This window comes from Pseudophryne corroboree, chromosome 7 (assembly GCF_028390025.1).
Source record: "Pseudophryne corroboree isolate aPseCor3 chromosome 7, aPseCor3.hap2, whole genome shotgun sequence".
NCBI lineage: Eukaryota > Metazoa > Chordata > Amphibia > Anura > Myobatrachidae > Pseudophryne > Pseudophryne corroboree.
In genome coordinates this window covers 347182698-347199126 of record NC_086450.1, presented here as the reverse complement: position 1 = coordinate 347199126, position 16429 = coordinate 347182698, and the positions used below count along the sequence as shown (strand labels likewise).

Here is a 16429-nt window from a genome sequence, read left to right as displayed (position 1 = left end):
TTCATATCTACAGTATCTATCTATCTATCTATCTATCTATCTATCTATCTATCTATCTATCTATCTATCTATCTTCATATCTACAGTCTCTATCTATCTATCTATCTTTCTTCATATCTACCATTTCTATCTATATTCATATCTACAGTATCTGTGTATCTATCTATCTATCTATCTATCTATCTATCTATCTATCTATCTATCTATCTATCTATCTATCTATCTTCATATCTACATTATCTATCTATCTATCTATCTATCTATCTATCTATCTATCTATCTATCTATCTATCTATCTATCTATCTATCTATCTATCTATCTTCATATTTACAGTTTCTATCTATATTCATATTTACAGTTTCTATCTATCTATCTATCTATCTATCTATCTATCTATCTATCTATCTATCTATCTATCTATCTATCTATCTATCTTCATATCTACAATTTCTATCTATATTCATATCTACAGTATCTATCTTCATATCTACAGTTATCTATCTATCTATCTATCTATCTATCTATCTATCTATCTATCTATCTATCTATCTATCTAAATTGCTCTACTGTCTTAGCCTCTACCACCTCTGATGGGAGGCTAGTCCACTTGTCCAATACCCTTTCTGTGAAGTAATTTTTTCTCAAATTTCCCCTGAATCCCTCCCCCCATCCAAATGTAATAGCCTCTCCTCTGATAGTCTGACACAGGGAGGGGACTATCACCCCGATCTATAACAGTAGTATACAGTATCTGTATTAATCAGGAGTCTGTCTCCCCAGTTACTTATTGAATTTATTTAATCTCCATATACTCCAGGCAGGTGATAATTTCTGCCCTCAATAGAAGATCATTTATTTCACGGCCGCTTATTACAAACCTCTACTGAGAGATACCGCACTTACTGATACTAATATATCAGCAGTATATCACCCTGGCACCAGCCCCCTCCATCTAACTCTTATTAGGTAGCAGTTACATAAATATGCACATCAGTGTGATATCACGCACTAACGGTGGGGCAGATGTGGGGGTGCGGAGGCCTGCTCCAGGGCTTAGTAACTGCTGTTACTCCAGTCTATGTACATTTGGTAGGATGAATATGGTGCGTCATCTCACTTGTATAAATGCAGCACAGCAGATGAATATAGTTATACAGATGCATATTTATACTAGTCCTAGTGGTATCTCTGTCAGTTATTCTATGGCAGGTCTAGATATTTTCCTTAGCAACTGTAGCTAACTGTAGTTCATATTCTTTTATTGGAGCTGTCTGTTCCTATGCACAATGGTTCTGCACCCGTACATCAGAACACAGCTATGGACAGTGAGGGATCCTGTGGCTTGGACAGATAATGTTGCTCAGCACACCTCTCCTCCTGAGATTATGTGATATTTGGCAACCTTCTATGGGGCCTATTTATCATTGTATATTCGCAGCTATATCCCCCATGCTTACAGCTTGTGTTCCTGAATGAGACAACGCTATGGAAAAATAACACAGACACCCTTGAGTTAGTTCAGATTGGTGTATTGTAAGAGAGCATTAGGCATTATATATATGTCAGATCCTGGATGTTAGCTCCCTGCAGTCCATGGTCGATATCTTTGACTGATGGATCTGATGGATCTATAATGCACCTAGGTGGAATGTGCCATCGAGAGGTCTCAGTCCCCCGGATTAGATGGTACTTGTACAGGGGCGGTGGTGGATTCATATATTGGGCAGCTCCTGAGAGATGAATTTCTGGAGTCTCACTAGATATTGCCTGTGCTTATGTAAATCCGTGTGCCCTCCTCCTTCCACCCAGAGAGGCTTTACAGCAGTTGGGCAGCGCTCATACATTGTCAGCCCATGGCAGAAGTCCACAACCGCATCTTTAGTCCCATGGATGATGAGTACCGGGCAGGTGACCTTGGAGATTTTGTCGATGCTGCAAAGGACATGATACAAAGGGATTATACAACAGAAACAGCATGGAGCTATCACACATGTAAAACGGCCACTAAACATATAGAATGGAAATAATGCATCAGGTAACATGCAGAGCTGCTCATGTAGAAGGTCACATACAGGACTTTGGCAGAGCAATGTTGGACAATGAATCTACTGTTGGTAATGAGCCCAGTGCAATCTATTGACCTAATAAGCCAAAGTCATGCACAAGACTTCAACTTGTTTCTGTTATACAATACAAATAGGATGAAAGAGGAATAGTGCCGTATTTCCCATTTATAAGCAGCTATGATATATTGGGAGTAAAACCGGTGCCAGAGGTAACTTATCTGGGGATCCAGTGTTTAAGTTCTGCAGAAGTAGCCTCAATGTTGTACACACTCCCACTGCAGCTACGCCGGCTCCCGCAAACCGACAACTTGCTGCCTGTATGAGAAGACATTGAGGCGGCTGTAGTGAGGAGAGTGCGCAGACACCGGGGTCAATTGCTCACACAGGCAGAGCATTGCTCGCCAATGCGAGCATGCGAGATGAAGAGGGGCAGCAGTAGATGCAGGGTGTTACAAAACTGACAAGAGACACAGGGCCATAGCCCCCCAGAAAGGTTTCTGGTAGGGAATTATCCTGTTAGTTTTCCAATCAGAAAAGACTCATGTACTCTAATTGGATTAGCATTTGGTATAAGATGGGATGGGTTCAGTATGCTATCCCAGTGGTTGGGATACCGGTGGTCACATGACCGTCACCGGCATTCTGACATTGAAGATCGGTGGAGGGGGTAAGTGTTTTTACTCATCCCTAACCTAACCTCCCGGGTGTGGCAGCTAGGGCTAACTCCCTGGGGGTGGTGGCTAGGGATAACCCTTGGGGGGTTGGCAGCTAGGGCTAAACCCCCCCAGTGCCTAACTCTAATCACCGCGGGCCCTAACACTAAAGCTCTCCACTATACTTACCTTCAGTGGTCGGTATTCCAGTGCCTGTGTACCAAGTGGTGTTGGCATTCCGGCGTCGGTCACATGACCGCCGGCACCCCGTCCATTGGAATGCTGAAGACATCCCACTGGGATACACATACAAACTGATTGGGCCAACAGAGCTGGGGGTGTATTTACTAAAGTTCGATATTTATTAATTTCAAATTGAGAGAAATCAATCTAAATGGATGTTGCATTCCGGGGGATAAAACACACATTTACTAACATTGAAAAAAATATATAAAAAGATTATGTGTTAGTAAATGTGTGTTTTAGAACACAACATCCATCCAGATGGATCTCCAACAGATAAAAATTGATGGAAATGGACATTTAGTAGATATACCCCTGTTGTTTGCCTGCCAACGCGCACCTAGGGCCCAATTCAGTTATCCAGTACGTGGGCTGACCCTGGTACTGCTTGCTCCCAGCACATACTAAACCCCACAAGTAACCTACAGCTTAATATAAAAACACAGCAATGTCTTACTTGGTGAAGGCATCCCAACAGTAGGCCCTCCGGGCGTTAGGATAGCCCATCCGCACACCTGACATGAGCGCCCCGTGCAGTATTACTGCTGCACATTTGTAGCGCGTGGCAAGGTCAACTGCCGGTGCTGTCCCAATGCTCTCTCCATACAGGATGATATTTTCCGCCTGGACTCCATATCTGTAGAGATAAAGCAGAAAAATGATCAAACTCCAATTACATCACTTCTATTGTGGTTCCTTATGGGAAACTTGTATATAAAGGCTGGATATCTGAACTAGGTAAATGACTGGATAACTTATATGAGTGATAGGCAGTGTATGTGTGGAACAGGACTACATAGGTTATGCACATTTACCTAGTTCCAGTCAGCTAGGAACACTAAGGAGCTAGGGGAGGGGAGCGTCCAGTCACATTGGAAGGAAACCCCTCTATGCTGCTAGATAGAATGGGGAGCCCAATAATGCAACATACTCTTACAGCACAGTACATATGGCAGTGCGTCCTATGAGGCAGGAGAGCAGAGGAAAGTGTCACCCCCTGCTTCTGCAGTAGTTACATCCTTTGGCTAAGACCCTATAATGCCAGCGATATATACCCACTGTCTTTATGTAAGCAAGTCCCAATACACCAATTACATTTATACTGTATAACCAGTTCATGCGGGGAGAGGAGTATATAAACTAATAGGAGCACAATACACAGCATATACATTCACCCTACGTAGTAAATAGTAGCCCTTACTGTAGCATATCCCCCACATACATACAGGACACCCATACACCACATGCAGGGTGTCAGGCAGAGGCTGTGTGGGGGCTGGGGAAGACTCATACACCCCAATCATACATACCGGGTCCTCAGGGCGAGCCAAGCTGCCTCGATGTCTGCATATGCGTTCTTCTCGCTTGGCTTTCCGCTGCTCACCCCATAGCCGGAGTAGTCGTAGGAGAATATATTGCACTTGATCTTGGAGCCTAGGGCAAGGTAGCGTCTGCACATCTTGCCTAGGTCAACAGCACAGTCGTGAGAGTAGAGGAGTGTGTAGCGGCTCCCAGGGACGCAGCGGACGTACATACAGGCCAGGCTATTCCCCCGCTTGGTGGTACAGCGGAACATCTCTACAGCGTCCAGCTTCTGCTGGGAGTGTGGCCAGTTAGCCCCTTCTGATAGCTGCAGATTACATACGGGAGGTAGACAGATTGTGGGGTCCACCTGCTCATCCTGCGCCAGGTCCTGTGCTGGGGCTGCCTCAATCTCACGTAGCGTGTACGTAGGCTCCGGGGGGTGAAAGGCCAGTTTGGCAATAATGCAGTTCAGCCTAGGTGGGCAGCAAAAGATCGAAAACAGCCTCCTCCACGAGAGGCCGTACATCCTCAAAGAGGGGTGTTGGGCCCGGTCCTAACACTCTGGACACTGGGCAGTGATCTTATAATAATAGTTCTATATAAAATACTTAATATAGCTATTCTAATCTAATAGTAATAATTATAAATAAAAGCTTAACAGCTCTGATAAAGACGCGACTTCTCACACTGATGTCTGGGAAGCAACTATTCTCTCTGAGTAACATCCAAGTGGATATGAGGTTATGACACGATTGTGACATCACAGACACTACCTGTCCCTGACCAGGGCTGCATTGTGACATCACAGACACTACCTGTCCCTGACCAGGGCTGCAGCCTCAGCACCCAGCTGTCATTGTTACTGTATATTACTAGATTAGAGATGTATTGGTCATTACTATAACGTTTGTACATAATGTTTATCTATAGAATAAATGTAGCACACACATACTGTATATGAAATGTCACCTGTGTGATTATGGCCAAATATGTAGTGTGTATGGCTCCCTGCGCCCCTCACTTCTCCACCATTCCCTGATTGCAGGTAATCAGCGGAGGAGCGCACCAGCGCCTACCAGTGGCGTAACTAGAAATTTTTCTCCCCCAAGCCAAAAAATTCTTCGGCGCCCCCCCCCCCCATCCCCCATAACTGGCACTATTAAAGTTATAAATATGCGCGCGCCTTCGTCGCGCGCCGCAAAATAGGGTGTGTGGCTTCGTTGGGATGGGCGTGGCTTCACATAAAGGGGCATGGCATTGCAGGAAAAGACTACGTTATACCCCAGTTTTCCAACCTGCACGCCCAGACGTTAGCCACCACTGGAAAGAAAAATAATCCTGATTCATGCCCCTTACATTATTTGTAATTTTTCCTCCTTATAGTAATGCCCAGTATACATTATGCCACATACTGCAATGGCCCTTAGACATTATGCCACACACAATAATGCACATGACACAATATGCACACACCATAATGCCCCCGACACATTATGCCACACACCGTAATGCCCCGGACACATTATGACAGGAATCGCAATGCCCGTTATACATTATGCTACACACTGCAATGCCCCTGATACATTATACCACATACCACAATGCCCGTGATACAGTATACAACACACCGTAATGCCTGACACATTATGACAGGAATCGCAATGCCCGTTATACATTATGCTACACACTGCAATGCCCCTGATACATTATACCACATACCACAATGCCCGTGATATAGTATACAACACACCGTAATGCCTGACACATACCGCAATGCCCGTTATACCCTATGCTACACACCGCAATGCCCGTTATACATTATGCCACACTGCAATGACCCTGAGACATTATACCACAATGCCCGTGATACAGTATGCCACACACCGTAATGCCTGTGACACATTATGACACACACCGCAATGTCCGTGATACATTATGCCACACACCGTAATGCCCATTACACATTAAGTCCTACAGTAAGGCTTCTAATTACTTTTAAATTACCTGCTCGTTGCCAGGGGTTTTCATGCTCAGGGTGTCATTCTCGTTGCCAGGGGTATCATGCACTGGGTGTCATGCTCGTTGCCAGGTGTTTCATGCACTGGGTGTCATGCTCGTTGCCAGGTGTTTCATGCACTGGGTGTCATGCTCGTTGCCAGGGGTTTCATGCACTGGGTGTCATGCTCGTTGCCAGGGGTTTCATGCACTGGGTGTCATGCCCGTTGCTAGGGGGTAGTGCTTGTTGCTAGGGCTGTGCTCCCAGTGCCACATATGTCCTCAGTGCCAGATATTACCCCACGGTGCCAGGTACTCACATGACCCCAGTGCACAATATAGCCCCCCCCCCCCTATGTGCCAGGTACACATATACCCCCCCAGTGCCACATATGCCCCCAGTGCCAGATATTCCCCCTCAGTGCCACATATGCCCCCAGTGCCAGATATCCCCCCCCCAGTGCCACATATGCCCCCAGTGCCAGCTATTCCCCCCCCAGTGCCAGATATGCTCCCAGTGCCAGATTCCCCCAACCCCCAGTGCCACATATGCCCCCAGTGCCAGATATTTCCCCCCAGTGCCATATATGCCCCCTCCCCCGCCGCCGCTGCTCCCCCGCTGGTTTGTGTTGGAGGGACACGGAGGGCACAGCGCGCGCCTCTCCTGTGTCCCTCCTGCATCATCTCCGGCGGCCGCGGGTCTAATAAACGAAGTGCCGTTCGTGAGCTCTGATTGGCTCACGAACCGGCACTTCTTCTTTTAGACCCGCGGCCGCCGGAGATGATGCAGGAGGGACACAGGAGAGGCGCGCGCTGTGCCCTCCGTGTCCCTCCAACACGGCAGGGAGGGTTAGTAGGAGCAGATTGACATGCGGACGCTCGTCCGCATGTCAATCTGTGCTAAATCAGTGGCGCCCCCGCAGCCCCTCGCCCCCAAGCCACCGCGAGGGCTGCGGGGGCAGTAGTTACGCCACTGGCGCCTACTTCCATATATTACGCACCCATCCTTAGTCATGGCACATAATGATTACACGTTCCATATAATGCTATAGCATAACTGAGTCAGTACCAGTTATATTACAGCAATTCACATCGTTCCACTGTAATTTTTAAAACAATCCTAGAGGGCTTACTAACAATAGATTCCATGTATAGCACTCAACCTTTATATACATAATATTATTATAAGGGCCCGGTCTACAGTATCTATCTACAGTATTTATCTATATTCATATCTACAGTATCTATCTTCATATCTACAGTTATCTATCTATCTATCTATCTATCTATCTATCTTCATATCTACAGTTTCTATCTATATTCATATCTACATTATCTATCTTCATATCTACAGTTATCTATCTATCTATCTATCTATCTTCATATCTACAGTATCTATCTATCTGTCTATCTATCTATCTATCTATCTTCATATCTACAGTATCTATCTTCATATCTACAGTATCCTATCTATCTTACTATCTTCATATCTACAGTATCTATCTATCTATCTATCTATCTATCTATCCATCTTCATATCTACAGTCTCTATCTATCTATCTATCTATCTATCTATCTATCTATCTATCTATCTTTCTTTCTTCATATCTACCATTTCTATCTATATTCATATCTACAGTATCTATCTATCTATCTATCTATCTATCTATCTATCTATCTATCTATCTATCTATCTATCTATCTTCATATCTACATTATCTATCTATCTATCTATCTATCTATCTATCTATCTATCTATCTATCTATCTTCATATTTACAGTTTCTATCTATATTCATATTTACAGTTTCTATCTATCTATCTATCTATCTATCTATCTATCTATCTATCTATCTATCTATCTATCTATCTTCATATCTACAATTTCTATCTATATTCATATCTACAGTATCTATCTTCATATCTACAGTTATCTATCTATCTATCTATCTATCTATCTATCTATCTATCTATCTATCTATCTATCTATCTAAATTGCTCTACTGTCTTAGCCTCTACCACCTCTGATGGGAGGCTAGTCCACTTGTCCAATACCCTTTCTGTGAAGTAATTTTTTCTCAAATTTCCCCTGAATCCCTCCCCCCATCCAAATGTAATAGCCTCTCCTCTGATAGTCTGACACAGGGAGGGGACTATCACCCCGATCTATAACAGTAGTATACAGTATCTGTATTAATCAGGAGTCTGTCTCCCCAGTTACTTATTGAATTTATTTAATCTCCATATACTCCAGGCAGGTGATAATTTCTGCCCTCAATAGAAGATCATTTATTTCACGGCCGCTTATTACAAACCTCTACTGAGAGATACCGCACTTACTGATACTAATATATCAGCAGTATATCACCCTGGCACCAGCCCCCTCCATCTAACTCTTATTAGGTAGCAGTTACATAAATATGCACATCAGTGTGATATCACGCACTAACGGTGGGGCAGATGTGGGGGTGCGGAGGCCTGCTCCAGGGCTTAGTAACTGCTGTTACTCCAGTCTATGTACATTTGGTAGGATGAATATGGTGCGTCATCTCACTTGTATAAATGCAGCACAGCAGATGAATATAGTTATACAGATGCATATTTATACTAGTCCTAGTGGTATCTCTGTCAGTTATTCTATGGCAGGTCTAGATATTTTCCTTAGCAACTGTAGCTAACTGTAGTTCATATTCTTTTATTGGAGCTGTCTGTTCCTATGCACAATGGTTCTGCACCCGTACATCAGAACACAGCTATGGACAGTGAGGGATCCTGTGGCTTGGACAGATAATGTTGCTCAGCACACCTCTCCTCCTGAGATTATGTGATATTTGGCAACCTTCTATGGGGCCTATTTATCATTGTATATTCGCAGCTATATCCCCCATGCTTACAGCTTGTGTTCCTGAATGAGACAACGCTATGGAAAAATAACACAGACACCCTTGAGTTAGTTCAGATTGGTGTATTGTAAGAGAGCATTAGGCATTATATATATGTCAGATCCTGGATGTTAGCTCCCTGCAGTCCATGGTCGATATCTTTGACTGATGGATCTGATGGATCTATAATGCACCTAGGTGGAATGTGCCATCGAGAGGTCTCAGTCCCCCGGATTAGATGGTACTTGTACAGGGGCGGTGGTGGATTCATATATTGGGCAGCTCCTGAGAGATGAATTTCTGGAGTCTCACTAGATATTGCCTGTGCTTATGTAAATCCGTGTGCCCTCCTCCTTCCACCCAGAGAGGCTTTACAGCAGTTGGGCAGCGCTCATACATTGTCAGCCCATGGCAGAAGTCCACAACCGCATCTTTAGTCCCATGGATGATGAGTACCGGGCAGGTGACCTTGGAGATTTTGTCGATGCTGCAAAGGACATGATACAAAGGGATTATACAACAGAAACAGCATGGAGCTATCACACATGTAAAACGGCCACTAAACATATAGAATGGAAATAATGCATCAGGTAACATGCAGAGCTGCTCATGTAGAAGGTCACATACAGGACTTTGGCAGAGCAATGTTGGACAATGAATCTACTGTTAGTAATGAGCCCAGTGCAATCTATTGACCTAATAAGCCAAAGTCATGCACAAGACTTCAACTTGTTTCTGTTATACAATACAAATAGGATGAAAGAGGAATAGTGCCGTATTTCCCATTTATAAGCAGCTATGATATATTGGGAGTAAAACCGGTGCCAGAGGTAACTTATCTGGGGATCCAGTGTTTAAGTTCTGCAGAAGTAGCCTCAATGTTGTACACACTCCCACTGCAGCTACGCCGGCTCCCGCAAACCGACAACTTGCTGCCTGTATGAGAAGACATTGAGGCGGCTGTAGTGAGGAGAGTGCGCAGACACCGGGGTCAATTGCTCACACAGGCAGAGCATTGCTCGCCAATGCGAGCATGCGAGATGAAGAGGGGCAGCAGTAGATGCAGGGTGTTACAAAACTGACAAGAGACACAGGGCCATAGCCCCCCAGAAAGGTTTCTGGTAGGGAATTATCCTGTTAGTTTTCCAATCAGAAAAGACTCATGTACTCTAATTGGATTAGCATTCGGTATAAGATGGGATGGGTTCAGTATGCTATCCCAGTGGTTGGGATACCGGTGGTCACATGACCGTCACCGGCATTCTGACATTGAAGATCGGTGGAGGGGGTAAGTGTTTTTACTCATCCCTACCCTAACCTCCCGGGTGTGGCAGCTAGGGCTAACTCCCTGGGGGTGGTGGCTAGGGATAACCCTTGGGGGGTTGGCAGCTAGGGCTAAACCCCCCCAGTGCCTAACTCTAATCACCGCGGGCCCTAACACTAAAGCTCTCCACTATACTTACCTTCAGTGGTCGGTATTCCAGTGCCTGTGTACCAAGTGGTGTTGGCATTCCGGCGTCGGTCACATGACCGCCGGCACCCCGTCCATTGGAATGCTGAAGACATCCCACTGGGATACACATACAAACTGATTGGGCCAACAGAGCTGGGGGTGTATTTACTAAAGTTCGATATTTATTAATTTCAAATTGAGAGAAATCAATCTAAATGGATGTTGCATTCCGGGGGATAAAACACACATTTACTAACATTGAAAAAAATATATAAAAAGATTATGTGTTAGTAAATGTGTGTTTTAGAACACAACATCCATCCAGATGGATCTCCAACAGATAAAAATTGATGGAAATGGACATTTAGTAGATATACCCCTGTTGTTTGCCTGCCAACGCGCACCTAGGGGCCAATTCAGTTATCCAGTACGTGGGCTGACCCTGGTACTGCTTGCTCCCAGCACATACTAAACCCCACAAGTAACCTACAGCTTAATATAAAAACACAGCAATGTCTTACTTGGTGAAGGCATCCCAACAGTAGGCCCTCCGGGCGTTAGGATAGCCCATCCGCACACCTGACATGAGCGCCCCGTGCAGTATTACTGCTGCACATTTGTAGCGCGTGGCAAGGTCAACTGCCGGTGCTGTCCCAATGCTCTCTCCATACAGGATGATATTTTCCGCCGGGACTCCATATCTGTAGAGATAAAGCAGAAAAATGATCAAACTCCAATTACATCACTTCTATTGTGGTTCCTTATGGGAAACTTGTATATAAAGGCTGGATATCTGAACTAGGTAAATGACTGGATAACTTATATGAGTGATAGGCAGTGTATGTGTGGAACAGGACTACATAGGTTATGCACATTTACCTAGTTCCAGTCAGCTAGGAACACTAAGGAGCTAGGGGAGGGGAGCGTCCAGTCACATTGGAAGGAAACCCCTCTATGCTGCTAGATAGAATGGGGAGCCCAATAATGCAACATACTCTTACAGCACAGTACATATGGCAGTGCGTCCTATGAGGCAGGAGAGCAGAGGAAAGTGTCACCCCCTGCTTCTGCAGTAGTTACATCCTTTGGCTAAGACCCTATAATGCCAGCAATATATACCCACTGTCTTTATGTAAGCAAGTCCCAATACACCGATTACATTTATACTGTATAACCAGTTCATGCGGGGAGAGGAGTATATAAACTAATAGGAGCACAATACACAGCATATACATTCACCCTACGTAGTAAATAGTAGCCCTTACTGTAGCATATCCCCCACATACATACAGGACACCCATACACCACATGCAGGGTGTCAGGCAGAGGCTGTGTGGGGGCTGGGGAAGACTCATGCACCCCAATCATACATACCGGGTCCTCAGGGCGAGCCAAGCTGCCTCGATGTCTGCATATGCGTTCTTCTCGCTTGGCTTTCCGCTGCTCACCCCATAGCCGGAGTAGTCGTAGGAGAATATATTGCACTTGATCTTGGAGCCTAGGGCAAGGTAGCGTCTGCACGTCTTGCCTAGGTCAACAGCACAGTCGTGAGAGCAGAGGAGTGTGTAGCGGCTCCCAGGGACGCAGCGGACGTACATACAGGCCAGGCTATTCCCCCGCTTGGTGGTACAGCGGAACATCTCTACAGCGTCCAGCTTCTGCTGGGAGTGTGGCCAGTTAGCCCCTTCTGATAGCTGCAGATTACATACGGGAGGTAGACAGATTGTGGGGTCCACCTGCTCATCCTGCGCCAGGTCCTGTGCTGGGGCTGCCTCAATCTCACGTAGCGTGTACGTAGGCTCCGGGGGGTGAAAGGCCAGTTTGGCAATAATGCAGTTCAGCCTAGGTGGGCAGCAAAAGATCGAAAACAGCCTCCTCCACGAGAGGCCGTACATCCTAAAAGAGGGGTGTTGGGCCCGGTCCTAACACTCTGGACACTGGGCAGTGATCTTATAATAATAGTTCTATATAAAATACTTAATATAGCTATTCTAATCTAATAGTAATAATTATAAATAAAAGCTTAACAGCTCTGATAAAGACGCGACTTCTCACACTGATGTCTGGGAAGCAACTATTCTCTCTGAGTAACATCCAAGTGGATATGAGGTTATGACACGATTGTGACATCACAGACACTACCTGTCACTGACCAGGGCTGCATTGTGACATCACAGACACTACCTGTCCCTGACCAGGGCTGCAGCCTCAGCACCCAGCTGTCATTGTTACTGTATATTACTAGATTAGAGATGTATTGGTCATTACTATAACGTTTGTACATAATGTTTATCTATAGAATAAATGTAGCACACACATACTGTATATGAAATGTCACCTGTGTGATTATGGCCAAATATGTAGTGTGTATGGCTCCCTGCGCCCCTCACTTCTCCACCATTCCCTGATTGCAGGTAATCAGCGGAGGAGCGCACCAGCGCCTACCAGTGGCGTAACTAGAAATTTTTCTCCCCCAAGCCAAAAAATTCTTCGGCGCCCCCCCCCCCCCCCCATCCCCCATAACTGGCACTATTAAAGTTATAAATATGCGCGCGCCTTCGTCGCGCGCCGCAAAATAGGGTGTGTGGCTTCGTTGGGATGGGCGTGGCTTCACATAAAGGGGCATGGCATTGCAGGAAAAGACTACGTTATACCCCAGTTTTCCAACCTGCACGCCCAGACGTTAGCCACCACTGGAAAGAAAAATATTCCTGATTCATGCCCCTTACATTATTTGTAATTTTTCCTCCTTATAGTAATGCCCAGTATACATTATGCCACATACTGCAATGGCCCTTAGACATTATGCCACACACAATAATGCACATGACACAATATGCACACACCATAATGCCCCCGACACATTATGCCACACACCGTAATGCCCCGGACACATTATGACAGGAATCGCAATGCCCGTTATACATTATGCTACACACTGCAATGCCCCTGATACATTATACCACATACCACAATGCCCGTGATATAGTATACAACACACCGTAATGCCTGACACATTATGACAGGAATCGCAATGCCCGTTATACATTATGCTACACACTGCAATGCCCCTGATACATTATACCACATACCACAATGCCCGTGATATAGTATACAACACACCGTAATGTCTGACACATACCGCAATGCCCGTTATACCCTATGCTACACACCGCAATGCCCGTTATACATTATGCCACACTGCAATGACCCTGAGACATTATACCACAATGCCCGTGATACAGTATGCCACACACCGTAATGCCTGTGACACATTATGACACACACCGCAATGTCCGTGATACATTATGCCACACACCGTAATGCCCATTACACATTAAGTCCTACAGTAAGGCTTCTAATTACTTTAAAATTACCTGCTCATTGCCAGGGGTTTTCATGCTCAGGGTGTCATTCTCGTTGCCAGGGGTATCATGCACTGGGTGTCATGCTCGTTGCCAGGTGTTTCATGCACTGGGTGTCATGCTCGTTGCCAGGTGTTTCATGCACTGGGTGTCATGCTCGTTGCCAGGGGTTTCATGCACTGGGTGTCATGCTCGTTGCCAGGGGTTTCATGCACTGGGTGTCATGCTCGTTGCTAGGGGGTAGTGCTTGTTGCTAGGGCTGTGCTCCCAGTGCCACATATGTCCCCAGTGCCAGATATTACCCCACGGTGCCAGGTACTCACATGACCCCAGGGCACAATATAGCCCCCCCCCCCTATGTGCCAGGTACACATATACCCCCCCAGTGCCACATATGCCCCCAGTGCCAGATATTCCCCCTCAGTGCCACATATGCCCCCAGTGCCAGATATCCCCCCCCCAGTGCCACATATGCCCCCAGTGCCAGCTATTCCCCCCCCAGTGCCAGATATGCTCCCAGTGCCAGATTCCCCCAACCCCCAGTGCCACATATGCCCCCAGTGCCAGATATTTCCCCCCAGTGCCATATATGCCCCCTCCCCCGCCGCCGCTGCTCCCCCGCTGGTTTGTGTTGGAGGGACACGGAGGGCACAGCGCGCGCCTCTCCTGTGTCCCTCCTGCATCATCTCCGGCGGCCGCGGGTCTAATAAACGAAGTGCCGTTCGTGAGCTCTGATTGGCTCACGAACCGGCACTTCTTCTTTTAGACCCGCGGCCGCCGGAGATGATGCAGGAGGGACACAGGAGAGGCGCGCGCTGTGCCCTCCGTGTCCCTCCAACACGGCAGGGAGGGTTAGTAGGAGCAGATTGACATGCGGACGCTCGTCCGCATGTCAATCTGTGCTAAATCAGTGGCGCCCCCGCAGCCCCTCGCCCCCAAGCCACCGCGAGGGCTGCGGGGGCAGTAGTTACGCCACTGGCGCCTACTTCCATATATTACGCACCCATCCTTAGTCATGGCACATAATGATTACACGTTCCATATAATGCTATAGCATAACTGAGTCAGTACCAGTTATATTACAGCAATTCACATCGTTCCACTGTAATTTTTAAAACAATCCTAGAGGGCTTACTAACAATAGATTCCATGTATAGCACTCAACCTTTATATACATAATATTATTATAAGGGCCCGGTCTACAGTATCTATCTACAGTATTTATCTATATTCATATCTACAGTATCTATCTTCATATCTACAGTTATCTATCTATCTATCTATCTATCTATCTATCTATCTTCATATCTACAGTTTCTATCTATATTCATATCTACATTATCTATCTTCATATCTACAGTTATCTATCTATCTATCTATCTATCTATCTATCTATCTATCTATCTATCTATCTATCTATCTTCATATCTACAGTATCTATCTATCTATCTATCTATCTATCTATCTATCTATCTATCTTCATATCTACAGTATCTATCTTCATATCTACAGTATCCTATCTATCTTACTATCTTCATATCTATCTATCTATCTATCTATCTATCTATCTATCTATCTATCTATCTATCTATCTATCTATCTATCTATCTATCTTCATATCTACAGTCTCTATCTATCTATCTATCTATCTATCTATCTATCTATCTATCTATCTATCTTTCTTCATATCTACCATTTCTATCTATATTCATATCTACAGTATCTGTGTATCTATCTATCTATCTATCTATCTATCTATCTATCTATCTATCTATCTATCTATCTATCTATCTATCTATCTATCTATCTATCTTCATATCTACATTATCTATCTATCTATCTATCTATCTATCTATCTATCTATCTATCTATCTATCTATCTATCTTCATATTTACAGTTTCTATCTATATTCATATTTGCAGTTTCTATCTATCTATCTATCTATCTATCTATCTATCTATCTATCTATCTATCTATCTATCTATCTATCTATCTATCTATCTTCATATCTACAATTTCTATCTATATTCATATCTACAGTATCTATCTTCATATCTACAGTTATCTATCTATCTATCTATCTATCTATCTATCTAAATTGCTCTACTGTCTTAGCCTCTACCACCTCTGATGGGAGGCTAGTCCACTTGTCCAATACCCTTTCTGTGAAGTAATTTTTTCTCAAATTTCCCCTGAATCCCTCCCCCCATCCAAATGTAATAGCCTCTCCTCTGATAGTCTGACACAGGGAGGGGACTATCACCCCGATCTATAACAGTAGTATACAGTATCTGTATTAATCAGGAGTCTGTCTCCCCAGTTACTTATTGAATTTATTTAATCTCCATATACTCCAGGCAGGTGATAATTTCTGCCCTCAATAGAAGATCATTTATTTCACGGCCGCTTATTACAAACCTCTACTGAGAGATACCGCACTTACTGATACTAATATATCAGCAGTAT

At 44.8% G+C, this 16429-nt stretch overlaps 2 protein-coding genes across 3 annotated transcripts in view; one reads left to right on the top strand and one right to left on the bottom strand.

Annotated features, from left to right (window-relative positions):
* Positions 1 to 16429, top strand: part of VWA3A (von Willebrand factor A domain containing 3A) — a 772281-nt gene that overhangs the window by 538662 nt on the left and 217190 nt on the right. The window lies entirely within an intron of this gene.
* On the bottom strand, positions 1714 to 4794 carry LOC134943676 (alpha/beta hydrolase domain-containing protein 17C-like). The gene is made up of 3 exons (XM_063932388.1): positions 4274 to 4794; positions 3421 to 3600; positions 1714 to 1933 (listed from the first exon to the last, which is right to left on the bottom strand). Exons 1-3 carry the CDS (start codon positions 4792 to 4794, stop codon positions 1714 to 1716), a joined length of 921 nt encoding a protein of 306 aa, XP_063788458.1.